Consider the following 15,822-nt stretch of genomic DNA (forward strand, 5'->3'; position numbering starts at 1 on the left):
CTGTGATTCTAGACTGTACTTAGTCTAGAATCACAGCTCTGTCTATCATAGAGCTGTGATTCTAGACTATCATAAAGCTGTGAATCTAGACTATCCTAGAGCTGTGAATCTAGACTATCCTAGAGCTGTGAATCTAGACTATCATAGAGCTGTGAATCTAGACTATCATAAAGCTGTGATTCCTGACTATCATAAAGCTGTGATTCTAGACTATCCTAGAGCTGTGAATCTAGACTATCATAGAGCAGTGAATCTAGACTGTACTTAGACAGAGCTGTGATTCTAGACTATCATAAAGCTGTGAATCTAGACTATCCTAGAGCTGTGAATCTCAACTATCATAGAGCTGTGAATCTACACGATCATAAAGCTGTGATTCTAGACTATCCTAGAGCTGTGAATCTAGACTGTACTTAGACAGAGCTGTGAATCTCGACTATCATAAAGCTGTGATTCCAGACTATCATAAAGCTGTGATTCTAGACTATCCTAGAGCTGTGAATCTAGACTGTACTTAGACAGAGCTGTGATTTTAGAGTATACACATTTACTGTCAAGCTGTGATACTCATAGAGCTGTAATTGTAGGACTACTCATATATTGTGATTCTAGAGTGGGTGTACTGAGATAGAGCTGTGATTTTAGAGGGTGAGGTACTCATATAAAGCTGTGATTAATAGAGAGGCTAATGTGTCATGCATCACTCTAATTGGGCATGCTAGTACTGTATTCAGGCCGGTGAACGCCTCAGGGTCCAACGTAAATAACTTCTTAATAACCAGAGAAAGACACAGACAGGAATTAACTATGATGTTCCACACAGACTTGTGTGTGTGTTTGTCTCTCTCTCACCGGGGGGTGTATGTTGTAGAGCTCCTTGTTCATGGCGATGGTGTCATTGATGCGTTTCTGCATGGTTGAAATGTGTTGGTCGTAGCTCAGGTCACTGGGGGTCTTACCAGCTATCTGGATACCACCTGGAGCTGGCAGAGCTGACAGGTACACACCCGTTGCAGACTGGACACACACACACACACGTCAGAGAGTTAGAGACAGACATACACACACACACGTCAGAGAAAGAGACAGACATACACACACACACGTCAGAGAAAGAGACAGACATACACACACACACGTCAGAGAAAGAGACAGACAGACATACACACACACACGTCAGAGAAAGAGACAGACAGACAGACAGACATACACACACACACGTCAGAGAAAGAGACAGACAGACAGACAGACATACACACACACACGTCAGAGAAAGAGACAGACAGACAGACAGACAGACAGACAGACAGACAGACAGACAGACAGACAGACAGACAGACAGACAGACAGACAGACAGACAGACAGACAGACAGACAGACAGACAGACAGACAGACAGACAGACAGACAGACAGACAGACAGACAGACAGACAGACAGACAGACAGACAGACAGACAGACAGACAGACAGACAGACAGACAGACAGACAGACAGACAGACAGACAGACAGACAGACAGACAGACAGACAGACACACACACACACACACACACACACACACACACACACACACACACACACACACACACACACACACACACACACACACACACACACACACCTTGTAGCAGACATAAGGAGAGGGTCACACAGACGCACACAGACACACACACTCAAACACAGGACTTACAGCTAGTCCTAGGAGCATGTTTTCTCCCACACTGATCTGAATGCGGAGCCCAAACAGAGCGTTCATGCAGCGCAGCTTCAGTTTGTTCATCAGCTGGGTGTGGAGCTCATACTCCATGAAGGGGAGGAGGTTAGAGATGGCTGTGGCATTCACCTCGCCTTGGGCCTTCTTCTTGATACGACACAACCTGCAATATAACACAACATTACACACACACACCTCCCTGGGCCACCTTCTTCATAGGAAACAGTTTAGAGGAACAACACAAAGACAGGATATATGGTTGTAGTGGTAGTGTGTGCGTTACCTGGCCTGTATGAGGCAGCCCTTCCCAGTAACAGCAGCCTCAGCAGGTAGGTCTATGGTAGTAAAGAGCACGTCAGGGACCTTCTGTCTCCTACAGTGGTAGCAGTATGTGAGCTGAGCTGGAAACGGCATGTTGAATTCATCATATGGGATGTGACAAAATCCGCAGCTAGGAGGTGACGCATCATCAAACCTGGAATACACACACACTGCTCAGAAAGTATGCTAAAAAGCTATGAAATTCATTCATTCATTAACATTTTACATTAAGTAATTTAGCTGATGCTCTTATCCAGAGCGACAGGAGCAATTAGGGTTAAGTGCCTTGCTCAAGGACACATCGGCAGTATTTCCACTTAGTCAGCTCAGTGAACCGGCGACCTTTCGGTTACTGGCCCAACGCTCTTAACCGCTAGGCTACCTGCTGCCTCATTACACCACTGTCCATTTAGAAGCAACCCATGACTAGGTTAATTAGTCCAAAACCCTCCCGGCCACTCAAGTTCTCTCACCCCTACACTAACACCCATCCAACACAGTGTGTGTGTGTATATGTGTGTGTTCCTACCCCAGCCAAGCTGAGCTAACTTCCCCCTCTGCCCTCTCCGACCCAACCATGCCGAGGGGTGGTTGTCGTGACAACCTGTGGTCGCTGCCGCCGGCGTCCAAACAGCCCTCGCGCATGAACCTGGGATTCAACATGGCCGCCGTGCCCGACGCAGACAAGATACACACCTCCTCACTGTGGGCGGAGGGGGGAGGGGAGAAGAGGGTGATATGGGGATGTTAAAAGTAGTATACAATTAGATCACTTTCTTTGCCCATCAAACAGACTTTGAAATAGAGCTTTGGTCTAAGTATGGTGTGTGTAATGTACCAGATGGTGGTACTCTCGCTGTATCCCACCACAGCGTGGCAACCCAGGGCTTTGGCATGAGACTTGATCTCCTGACGAATCTCCTCCCACCACGCGTCCCTCGTCTCTGGCTCGTCTGCAACACACACACACCGTCATACACAGATACACACAGTCACACATACATAGCGACACACACACACACACACACACACACACACACACACACACACACACACACACACACACACACACACACACACACACACACACACACACACACACACACACACACACACACACACACACACACACACACACAGACACACTGGCTGGCTACCTGACTGACTGTCTACCAGAATCTAGCGACTGTCAGAAATTAGCTGACCATCAGAAACTAGCAGCTATTAGAAACTAGCACCTATTAGAAACTGGCAACTTTCAGAAATGTACTGACTATCGCAAACAAACTTTTAGAAGAAACTATCAGAAATTAGTGACGGAAACTAGCTACTATCGGAAACGACTGACTATTAGAAACTAGCGACTATCAGCAAATAGATCTGTCTGTATGACCAACAGAGAATCAACTGACACATTTAGCTGATTGGGCTAAAAGGTGCATCATAGCAAGCAGATACCACTTAGCCAACTGTCAGTTTGTAACACAGTGAACATAATGTTGACGACAAATATGAAGACAATGAAGGTGTTTAGTAAGTGTCTGGGCTGTTCTCATCTCCTATAGCATTATCTCCAGGCCAGCCAATCACAGGAAGACAGGGATCTAGTGGGGTGGCGTCCCAAGTCCCCTACATCTCCTTACCTTCATGCCCATAACGGGAGGGGTTCAGTAGGGCACACCAAAGCTAAACATTTTGAAAATGGAAAACAAATAAGAATATTCTTATTGGACAAGTTCAGGGAGTGCCTTCCTGTTTCAAAACGTTACCTCCAGGTTCTGTGCCCCCTGAACACAACCCTGGCTTCACATAAGGCCAGGAAAGGAGGAGAGGAGACCATCTCAGAGCATTCATCATATTTAAATGAGGGACACCTGGTGGAGGCTGAACCATGGTCCTTAATAATGACCATTGGTCCACGCCATACCTCCTTGGACAGGCCACATACAGACACACAGAGAGACAGAGAGACAGAGACAGAGAGAGAGAGAGAGAGAGAAAATGGGAGGAAGGAAGGGAGAGAGAGAAAATGGGAGGAAGGAAGGGAGAGAGAAAGAGAAAAACAGAGAACGGGAGGAAGATGGATGGATCAGGCGTAACAGAACCAGAGCAGCGTCCTCTCTAAAAGAAGCAGCATGTCTCATAGGGACGCTCACATCACGTGCACGCTCATGGGCAGAGGAGGGCCATATTCATTCATCACAGAGTCTAAACCACCTCAGCCGTCTTTATCTCACTACACTACTCTCCGTTGCACTCCCTCCCTCCATTCCTGTACCCCCCTCCATTCTCTTGTCTCTTCCCCCCTCCCTGTATGAATACAGCCCAGTGGAAGCCAGGGATGATATGCACATGCCCAGTCTATCTTTGTGTAAACCTGGACAGGTTTGTCCACAATGAAGATGCTTTGCTGGGTTAGGGGAGCATTAGGGATGCATTGCGTTACAGACTGCCGTAGCAGGAGCAGCCTGGTAGGGTGGGCTAGCCAGGCGGGGAGGGGGGTAGCACATGCTCAGCACACACACACAAAGACAAGAGAGAGATGGCAGCTCAGTGAAAGATTGGCTAGTAACAGAGATTTAGCCTGGGGGTTTAACAAGATGTTTGCACACCCATAGTTGTGTGTGTGTGTGTGTGTGTGTGTGTGTGTGTGTGTGTGTGTGTGTGTGTGTGTGTGTGTGTGTGTGTGTGTGTGTGTGTGTGTGTGTGAGCTGCCATGTCTCCAGTGTGTGAAACCAGTAGAAGGAGGGAGGTACCTGCAGCAACACTATTCCAGTCTAGCAGTTTGTAAGAGCGTGTGCTACCCAACGCTGGGCCAGAACAACACACACCATTAGTACAGAAAGAGAGAGAAAAAGAGAAGATACAAACTACAACACAAGACAACAGCACCACAGTCATTGCAAAGACAGACCACTGAGTCAATACCAGAGCCTAGCAGAGAGAGGGAGAGAGAAGCAGATTGGGTGAGAAGAAGAATGATCCAAGAGAGATGCTGTGGAATTAGAGGAGGGAGAGAGGTATAGCCTAAAGAGGTGAGAACGAGAAGAGGCATGCACTAGCAGATCCACTGCTTTCAGAAAGTATTCACACCCCTAGACTTTATCCACATTTTGTTGTGTTACAGTTTAAAATGGATTAAATTTAGATTTTTTTGTCACTGGCCAACACACAAAAAATCCTTGAAGGGAAACATGGTTTAGTCTGCTTTCTAACAGACACTGGGAGACATATTCACCTTTCAGCAGGACAATAAACCCAAACACAAGGCCGCATCTACACTGGAGTTGCTTACCAAGAAGACAGTGAACGTTCCTGAGTGGGCGAGTTACAGTTCTGACTTAAATCTACTTGAACATCTATGGCCAATGATCAACAACCAATTTAACAAATCTTGAAGAATTATGAAAAAAAATAATAGGCAAATGTTGCACAATCCAGGTGTGGAAAGCTCTTAGAGATTTACCCAGAAAGACTCTTTGAGCCAATTAGTTGTGTTGTGACAAGGTAGGGGTGGTATACAGAAGATAGCCCTATTTGGTAAAAGACCAAGTCCATATTATGGCAAGAACAGATCAAATAAGCAAAGACAAACGACAGTCCATCATTACTTTAAGACATAAAGGTCAGTCAATACGGAAAATTTCAAGAACTTTTAAAGTTTCTTCAAGTGCAGTCGCAAAAACCATCAAGCACTATGATGAAACTGTCTCTCATGAGGACCACCACTGGAAAGGAAGACCCAGAGTTACCTCTGCTGCAGAGGATAAGTTCATTAGAGTTACCAGCCTCAGAAATTGCAGCCCAAATAAATGCTTCACAGAGTTCAAGTTACAGACAAATCTCAACATCAACTGTTCAGAGGAGATTTGCTGCAAAGAAACCACTACAAAAGGACACCAATAAGAAGAAGAGACTTGCTTGGGCCAAGAAACACGAGCAATTTTTATTTATTTTTTTATTTCACCTTTATTTAACCAGGTAGGTTCAATGGACATTAGACAGGTGGAAACTCTCCAAATTGGAGATTTTTGGTTCCAACCGACATGTCTTTGTGGTGTGGGTGAACGGAGGATCTCCGCATGTGTATTTCCCACCCAAAAGCATGGAGGAGGTGTTATGGTGTGGGAGTGCTTTGCTGGTGACACTGTCTGTGATTTATTTAGAATTCAAGGCACACTTAACCAGCATGGCTACCACAGCATTCTGCAGCGATATGCCATCCCATCTGGTTTGGGCTTAGTGGGACTATCATTTGTTTTTCAACAGGACAATGACCCATCACACCCCAAGGCTATTTGACCAAGAAGGAGAGTGATGGAGTGCTGCATCTGATGACCTGGCCTCCACAATCCCCCAACCTCAACCAAATTGAGATGGATTGTGATGAGTCAGACCGCAGAGTAAAGGAAAAGCAGCAAACAAGTGCTCAGAATATGTGGGAAGTCATTCAAGACTGTTGGAAAAGCATTCCTCATGAAGCTGGTTGAGATAATGCCAAGTGTGTGCAAAGCTGCCATCAAGGCAAAGGGTGGCTACTTTAATGATTCTCAAATATAAAATAGATTGATTTGTTTAATACTTTTTTGGTTACTACATGATTCCATATGTGTTTTTTCATAGTTTTGATGTCTTCGCTATTATTCTACAATGTATAAAATAGTAAAAATAAAGAAAAACCTTTGAATGAGAATGTGTTCTAAAACTTCTGACCGGTAGTTTATGTAAATATGATATTTCTATATTTCATTTTCAAGTGACCATGTTTTCACTTTGAATCCATTTTGAATTCAGGCTGTAACACAACAAAATGTGGAATAAATCAAGGAGTACGAATAATTTCTGAAGGCACTGTATCTCTACAGTCTAAAACTTAGGCTAGGCCTAATGTTTTTCTACAGTACTGAGAGTTAAGGTGAAAATACTAGGGCTGTCAGAGTTTAATCAGTTAATTAAAGTAAACTTTTTGTAATTTTTGTGCACTCTTTTTTATCATCTGAGTGTTCAAAATACACTGAAAACATCCCAAATACATAACATTACACGATTACATTCATAGATTATGTTTTCATGTCTGAAATTGATTAATATAAGAATGTTCAACTTCTTTCACCCCCGAAAATGTTTAGGGATCTTTTTCCACAACTGTTCATTTCAGGTATACGCACCATCTAGCCTGCTGAATGGTCCTGGACCCTCTCTGGACCTCCACAGCTCTACATCCCAGAAGAGAGCCTGCAATAACTGTCTGATTAACCTTTCTCCTAACCATGTAACATCGAACACTACACCACAACAGACAGACAGAAAGCTGCTGCTCTCTGTGGAAAGGGTGATACTGCGATGACACACTGACAATATTTTACTGGGTGTAAAGTCTGCTTTCAAATCAGAGGAGTCTGACAGACAACTTCACTTCCACTGCACTTCACCTCTCGTTCCAAAGCCAAATCTACCGCTCTCACAATACTCAATAGTGTTTTCACGATGCCAGAATTTTTACTTTGATACCAATACCAGGTTTAGTATCACAATGTTTGATACCATCATAACACTCAATACCACTGCAAAAAAAGAAGGCATATTAGCCAAAGTCACAAAATGAACAACTCAGCTACTGCTCTAGGCAACTTTTGAGTTCAATATCATTACATTGAAAACATTTTGCATCAACATTTTTCAAAGACAGCCATGTATGCATTAACTTTGACTTTTTTTTACTAACCTAACTACATTATTTATTTTAACTATAAATCAAAACTGGGTAAATCAAGACGTAGCCTAGGCCTATCCACAATACAAGTGTGTGCATGCATTGAGTTATTGAGCTTGGCTGAACGCGATATACAACATCCGTGATTAGCATTTAGCCACGCTAGCAAGGTGTTGGAAAATGGTTTTTCATAAGTATGCATATTTTCCCATTTTTTTTCCTGCCTTCTCATCATTAAATCAAGTTAAGGAGGATATTGAAGCCTATGCAACCTTAATGGAAAATGTTTAAGGTTTGAAATGAGAGATTAGAGAGTTTAATAGTCACATGTACAGGGTTGCAGATGTAATTACAGGGTTTGGTGCAAATCTTGAGCTCCAACAATGAAGGACAAAATTAAGTAAACCAAAAATAATAATATATACATATTAACAACTGTGGCAACGATAAATGTCCATTGGGGTGGGGACAGGGTAAATGTCCATAGAGGGAGCAGTGGGCTGACTAGTGGTGGCTATTCAGCATGATAAATGTCCATTGGGGTGGGGGCAGGGTAAAAATGTCAGTTGAGGTGGGGGCGAGAAACAAACCGGTCCACTAGGGATATGAATGTATTGCCGGCTGCATACAATGTGTTTGGACGGTAAGATGAAACGACTCAATATCGCCATCTGCCGGACTTTAGGCTACCTACAAAGCTGGAAGCTACCGGTATCTTCTTCCATTGTAAAGTGTTCTAGCCTGTATGGACATTGTTTTGTGAACAGTAGTTAAAAGTTTCAACATTTCTACATGCTGTGTCGCATTAAGTGTGTTTACTTATGTGTAGCATGAATGGGGAGCTAACATAATGTAGCCGGTGCGAACTAAAATAAAGAGTCGGCTGAGCTGATAGACAGGCTTGATCCATGAGACACAATTAACAGAAGTACCAAAAATAATTCTAGTATCAAACCGTTTTTCATGATCTAGTATCACAAAAGTACAGAGATTTCGGTATACTGTGTAACACTAGTACTCAGACAAACAAGGCCCTAAAAAGCTCTTGCACCATCCTCTGGAGAGCCCTGCAGTTGTGGACGGTGCAATTGCCGTACCCTTCAACGATACCGTTGAAGAAGTCCCACGGTCTGTGTGAAGGGACCACTTCAGGTAGTCAGTGATGTGCACGCTTTTGACCCTCTCCACTGTAGCCCCGTCGATGTGGTGGGGGTGCGCACTCTCTGCTGTCTCCTGTAGTCCACGATCAGCTCCTTCGTTTTGTTGACGTTGAAGCACTTATTTTTTTCAGTGTGTGTGTTTGTGATTAAGGCTGTTGCGGTTGCTGTATTACCGCTACACCGGAGGTCGCGAGTCAGGAAGGCAGTCAAATTCCACATGACCGTTTAGTCACGGTAATAAGGCTTCTACTATCTCTGATGCTGCTGATGGTCATTAGTAGCCTACCAAACATTCTAACTGCCTGGTACTCAGCACTATTGTCCCTCTAATCACTCTGGCATCAATGTAAATGTAATAAAACACTTCATGAGAGCCCATGAACTCATGTTGCGCAACCTTTCAATAGGCTATGCAATTGCGCAAGAAAACAGAGTGATGGCCTCTAGTAAAAAGAGGAGGATCAGCTTTCTATAGGCTAGGCCTACAATATTTATTTCTCAACTTTCTTAATATTAAGCACTTTACTTATATTTACAACAGGAGTATAGCCTACCTGGCTGGCATGAAAATAAAACACAGCAAAAAGTGTCCTCCATTCGCTATTTAAGTGCATAGATGAAATGTACACCTTCAGGATGTGTAAGGGCTATTTGACCAAGGAGAGTGATGGAGTGCTGCATCATATGACCTGGCCTCCACAATCATCCAACCTCAACCCAATTGAGATGGTTTGTAGGGAGTTGGACCGCAGAGTGAAGGAAAAGCAGAAAACATGAGCTCAGAATATGTGGGAACTCCTTTAAGACTGTTGGAAATGCATTCCTCATGAAGCTGGTTGAGAGAATGCCAAGAGTGTGCAAAGCTATCATCAAGGCAAAGGGTGGCTACTTAGAAGAATCTAAAATCTAAAATCTATTTTGATTTGTTTAACACTTTTTTGGTTACTACATGATTTCATATGTGTTTTTTCATAGTTCTGATGTCTACACTATTATTCCACAATGTAGAAAATAGTAAAAATAAAGACAAACCCTTGAATGAGTAGGTGTGTCCAAACCTTTGACTGGTGCTGCATGTAAAGACAAGATAAAATCAAGAATAGTCTGATGAGTGACAATATTAGCCTATCACTTTTTTTGCAACTTTTTTTAAAATCATAGTCGCACACCTCATGTAGCCTAGCCCATCGGCCTATATGTTTTAATAAGGTTTGTATCACAACTAAAGTGGCCAAATAACTTCTTAAAATTAAGCACATTGATCCGTTTTACAAGGGGTGTATTGCCTAAATGGCAAACATAAGCAGCGAGTGTTTCAAGTTTGGGGAAGATAATTTTCACCATAAAAATGCACCTTTATAATAAAAGCATTACATGCATTATTGCATTTGCGGTCACTTTTGATAATGGTGTTTTCCACTAATGGAACATACGCGCTTATAGCCTACTACCATGTGCGCATTGCTGAGCTTTTGTGAAGAAATAGCCTAATAGTTTATAAACATTTTAAGCTAAACCTTCTGATCTGTTGCATCAGCCACATTATGTAAAACGTTTTTTTTTATGCTAATGGCTGTATTGATTTGGGAACGATCGCATCCCACAACTGTCCCAGACTATGTTTAGAAATTCAATTTCTCGCACAGATTGGAATAGGTCGACCTTTGTACTATGGGGGATAGTAGATCTACATAGGCTAGTGCTTTTGCTGTTTGTTAGGCCTACTCATCTTATTGGCTGACGAAAAGTAAATGTGGACAGTTCTTCCAATATCTTCAATATGCACCTCGGAATTGAATAAAGACGTGCACAGTTGCATCCCCGATGTGTCGGTCTTCACTTGTAGCCTGTGAGAATTATTTTTTTTTATTTTTTTTAAAAGACCGGATTTCTTTAGGGTGCATTACGGCCACACAAGGGGATGCCGCCGTGAAATTCTAGGCATTATCAAGTGCTTGTCAAATTGTGAATGAGTGACTGATGTAGCGTGTACAGCCTGCACAAAAAAAACAAAGCAGAGCTCATGCCTTTCAAGCAACTTTTCTCAAATCATTAGAGTCGCATCATGCAGCCTTACAATGTATTAAAAATGAAATCATATAGCCCAACATTTAAATTAATAACTAAATTAGGCATATAGGAATACCCATTTCTTTGTTAACCGCTCAACCCAGCCGCATTTGCGCACTCCCTCAAATCGTTTGTAGAAAATATCCAGTCCATTTTATTCAGCTTTGTTTAATTGTATTCTTCATATTATAAAATAATGCCACAGAATTCGAAGCAAATCTTGTCTGCTAAATTAACTAGTGTAGCCCACCTAACATAAGGACAACTCAGAGTATGCTATTCTGTTCTTCTGAAATAGACTACATTTTCTTCATATCATGCTTCTTTAGACCCATCTAAAATAAATAATGGATTTATTGTGAAGGTGTATATTACATTGATTTATTAGACTTTTTAAAATGTAGATGTTCCAAAAGGTCAGCATCAGTGGCTTGTAGGCTATGTGTGGAAGCCAGGAGATGCTAAATGTGTTTATGTTAATTAACGGTAAATTACCGTGAGACCGACAGTCATTTGCTTGACAATCACCGGTTGATGAAATGTTGTGACCGCCACAGCCCTATTTGTGATGCTTAGCAAAACTAGTTTGAACATGTTAAATCCGCTCTTTTCTGGATGGAAGAAATTGCAAGTGAGAAATATTAATCTGCCCGGCCATGAGGTTTTCATGGGTCCACCCCTACCTGAACAGGTCCGGGCCCAAAATGTAACTTTTCCCTCGGGTCAGGTCTTGTTTGATTGTTATCGGGTCTATGTAACTATAGCTGATAGACCTGAGTGAACCCGAATGGTAGGCTCAACATTTTCATATCGTCATACCGTCCTTGTCTCATCCCGGGATTTACGGTATTACCGGCATAGCTAGTAGCTACCGAATGTAATTTTTGGTGAGTGTGGACATTTACATGCGAAAGTGAACAAGAGAAATTGTCCAAATTAACAAATTTGGGATGCATGCTTTTCTGAAGGAAGAGCAGCATGTGTACATGGAGTAGATGTGAAAAGAACCAAGGAGGAAAAAAACACTAGTAGGAAGCATCGGGATTTTGGCAATGAGGCCCTTTATCTAATTCCCCAGAGTCAGATGGAGTCATGGATACCATTTGTATGTCTCTGCATGCAGTTTGAAGGAAGCTGCTAACTAACACTAGTGAAATTGCTAACTAGAGTTAGCACAATGACTGGAAGTCTATGGGTATATTCTAGCATGCTAGTAGATACCCATATACTTCCATTCTTGTGCAAACGCTAGTTATCATTGGCTCACGAAACTACCTCTAACTTCCTTCATACTGGACACGGAGACATAAAAATGGTATCCACAAGTTCATCTGACTCTGCAGAAGTAGATAGAGGGCATCATGGCCAAAATCCAAAATAGACCCTTTAACAAAAAAAATTGAAAGAAATATTCAAATTAATTGAAAAACAAATAGTTTTGACAGTAATGAAAAACCATCCCAGGGCTTTTTCCAAATACCCCAGTATACAGTATATACGGTATACCGCCAAAGCCTACCGAATGGACCCGAACACAGCTCTGCATATACAGTTGAAGTCAAAAGTTTACATACACTTAGGTTGGAGTCATTATAACTTGTTTTTCAACCACTCCACAAATTTCTTGTTAACAAACTATAGTTTTGGCAAGTCGGTTAGGACATCTACTTTGTGCATGACACAAGTCATTTTTCCAACAATTGTTTACAGACAGATTATTTCACTGTATCACAATTCCAGTGGGTCAGAAGTTGACATACACTGAGTTGACTGTGCCTTTAAACAGGTTGGAAAATTCCAGAAAATTATGTCACGGCTTTAGAAGTTTCTGATAGGCTAATTGACATCATTTGAGTCAATTGGAGGTGTACCTGTGGATGTATTTCAAGGCCTACCTTCAAACTCAGTGCCTCTTTGCTTGACATCATGGGAAAATCAAAAGAAATCAGCCAAGAACTCAGAAAAACAATTGTAGACCTCCACAAGTCTGGTTCATCCTTGGGAGCAATTTCCAAACGCCTGAAGGTACCATGTTCATCTGTACAAACAATAGTACGCAAGTATAAACACCAAAAGTATCTATATCCACAGTAAAACGAGTCCTGTATCGACATAACCTGAAAGGCCGCTCAGCAAGGAAGAAGCCATTGCTCCAAAACCGCCATAAAAAAAAGCCAGACTAGGGTTTGCAACTGCACATGGGGACAAAGATCATACTTTTTGGAGAAATGTCTTCTGGTCTGATGAAACAAAAATAGAACGGTTTGGCCATAATGACCATCGTTATGTTTGGAGGAAAAAGGGGGAGGCTTGCAAGCCGAAGAAGACCATCCCAACCGTAAAGCACGGGGGTGGCAGCATCATGTTGTGGGGGTGCTTTGCTGCAGGAGGGACAGGTGCACTTCACAAAATAGATGGCATCATTAAGACGGAAAATTATGTGGATATATTGAAGCAACATCTCAAGACATCAGTCAGGAAGTTAAAGCTTGGTCGCAAATGGGTCTTCCAAATGGACAATGACCCCAAAATTCTTCCAAAGTTGTGGCAAAATGTCTTAAGTACAACATTCAAGGTATTGGAGTGGCCATCACAAAGCCCTGACCTCAATCCTGTAGAAGATTTGTGGGCAGAACTGAAAAAGCGTGTGCGAGCAAGGCCTACAAACCTGACTCGGTTACACCATCTCTGTTTGGAGGAATGGGAAAAAAATTCACCCAACTTATTGTGGGAAGCTTGTGGAAGGCTACCCAAAACATTTGACCCAAGTTAAACCATTTAAAGGTAATGCTACCAAATACTAATTGAGTGTATGTAAACTTCTGACCCACTGGGAATGTGATGAAAGAAATAAAAGCTGAAATAAATCCTTCTCTCTATTATTCTGGCATTTCACATTCTGAAAATAAAGTGGTGATCCTAACTGACCTAAGACAGGGTATTTTTACTCGGATTAAGTGTCAGGAATTGTGAAAAACTGAGTTTAAATGTATTTGGCTAAGGTGTATGTAAAACTTCCGACTTCAACTGTACATTAGCATATTTATTTTACACTAATATGGGGAACTGATTGACTTATAGAAGGCCTAGCTAACATATAATGACCTATTCGTTAACAAGAAGAGCAACTTGGCTGATAAACCATTTTTTGGACACTCAGGTCCAATCTATTAGGGTACAGGTCAGGTCCATTCCTGTTTAGGTCGAATTGTTCCCGGGTCCAGGTCCACCCCCCCTTTTTTAATGATCGGATCTGTTCAGGTCCGGGTCCGATTGTCCTCGGGTCCATGTCCGAGAAGACCTCTACCCCGGCCCCTCTCCCCAACGCCCAGGCCCCTCTCACAAATGCCCAACGCAGTGTCCAGGTGCAGCCTTGCTCTCTGCCCTGCAAATCCATCAACCTCACTGACATTATGCAGCAGATATGAGTTTAAAAATCTGTCTACGATGTTATGGATGTGTCTGTTCCTCCTGATCAACGTCTCCCGTTTGTCAGGGACATGACAATGTACTTTCACAGCACCATAGATCAGTATGGTGTGTCTGCTCCGTCCGCTGTCGAGTGAGACTGAGCCTTCCGTCTCACCCCAAAAACGGGTGAGACGTTTGTACAGATGTTGGTTAACGTGTTTACTTTAATTGCTTTTTTTTTCTTACTTCGCATCTTGGTATGGTGGGTAATTTACATGTTTTTTCTTTCGCTCATTCACATGTTAAGGTGGTGGGTAATTTACTGGTGTTTACTTCGTTTTTTTCTCCCCTTTCATCACACATTGAGAGAGCAGTCTTCTTAAATGTACGTTTTGTTTGACAATGCTCTTCTTTTTGGCACCCTGTGTTTTACATTGCACTATATTCCTCTTGTGATCGTAAATAAATATCTAAAAGGTCTGCAAATGTCTTTGTCTGGTTATTTGTACTTGTGGCAGAAAATATTACTGTTTTGAGTCAGTCACTCAGTAAACCTGTACTGCTTTGTACATGAGCTATGTTGATGAAGTTAATGTCTTGGGGATCTGTCCTTATTGTCTACAGCTGACTACTCATTCTCACCCATGTACCAAAGCAGGAAGGTCTCCATTGAAAGGTCACTACATACGACCATGTACAACCTTGTGTTATGCTGATAAGGTAAATGTCTCGAGGGTCTAGCCTTATTGTCTACAGCTGGACAGCCATTCTCACCCATGTACCATAGCAGGAAAGTCCTGATTGAAAGGCCACTACACATAACACAAGGTTAGGTAAATGTCTTAAGGGTCTAGCCTCCAAAAGATATACAACAAAATAAAATAACAGAAGGATGAATGCGACTACAGCTCAGCATTTAACACCATAGTACCCTCCAAACTCGTCATCAAGCTCGAGACCCTGGGTCTCGACCCCGCCCTGTGCAACTGGGTCCTGGACTTCCTGACGGGCCGCCCCCAGGTGGTGAGGGTAGGTAACAACATCTCCACCCCGCTGATCCTCAACACTGGGGCCCCACAAGGGTGCGTTCTGAGCCCTCTCCTGTACTCCCTGTTCACCCACGACTGCGTGGCCATGCACGCCTCCAACTCAAATCATCAAGTTTGCGGACGATACTACAGTGGTAGGCTTGATTACCAACAACGACGAGACGGCCTACAGGGAGGAGGTGAGGGCCCTCGAAGTGTGGTGTCAGGAAAATAACCTCACACTCAACGTCAACAAAACAAAGGAGATGATTCTGGACTTCAGGAAACAGCAGAGGGAGCACCCCCCTATCCACATCGACGGGACAGTAGTGGAGAAGGTGGAAAGTTTTAAGTTCCTCGGTGTACACATCACGGACAAACTGAATTGGTCCACCCACACAGACAG

The 15,822-nt window shown here is 42.8% G+C and overlaps 1 protein-coding gene across 1 annotated transcript in view; it reads right to left on the reverse strand.

Moving 5' to 3' along the window:
* c2cd5 (C2 calcium dependent domain containing 5) overlaps nucleotides 1–15,822 on the reverse strand; it is a 66,589-nt gene that overhangs the window by 19,362 nt on the left and 31,405 nt on the right. Inside the window, exons 11-15 of the mRNA XM_039010145.1 lie at nucleotides 2,873–2,987; nucleotides 2,564–2,737; nucleotides 1,997–2,188; nucleotides 1,690–1,876; nucleotides 853–1,017 (exon numbers count right to left, since the gene is read on the reverse strand). Of these exons, the coding sequence (XP_038866073.1) occupies nucleotides 853–1,017; nucleotides 1,690–1,876; nucleotides 1,997–2,188; nucleotides 2,564–2,737; nucleotides 2,873–2,987 (833 nt within the window). The remainder of the gene's footprint in view (nucleotides 1–852; nucleotides 1,018–1,689; nucleotides 1,877–1,996; nucleotides 2,189–2,563; nucleotides 2,738–2,872; nucleotides 2,988–15,822) is intronic.

The sequence above is a fragment of the Salvelinus namaycush genome, chromosome 2 (genome assembly GCF_016432855.1).
Source record: "Salvelinus namaycush isolate Seneca chromosome 2, SaNama_1.0, whole genome shotgun sequence".
Classification (NCBI taxonomy): domain Eukaryota; kingdom Metazoa; phylum Chordata; class Actinopteri; order Salmoniformes; family Salmonidae; genus Salvelinus; species Salvelinus namaycush.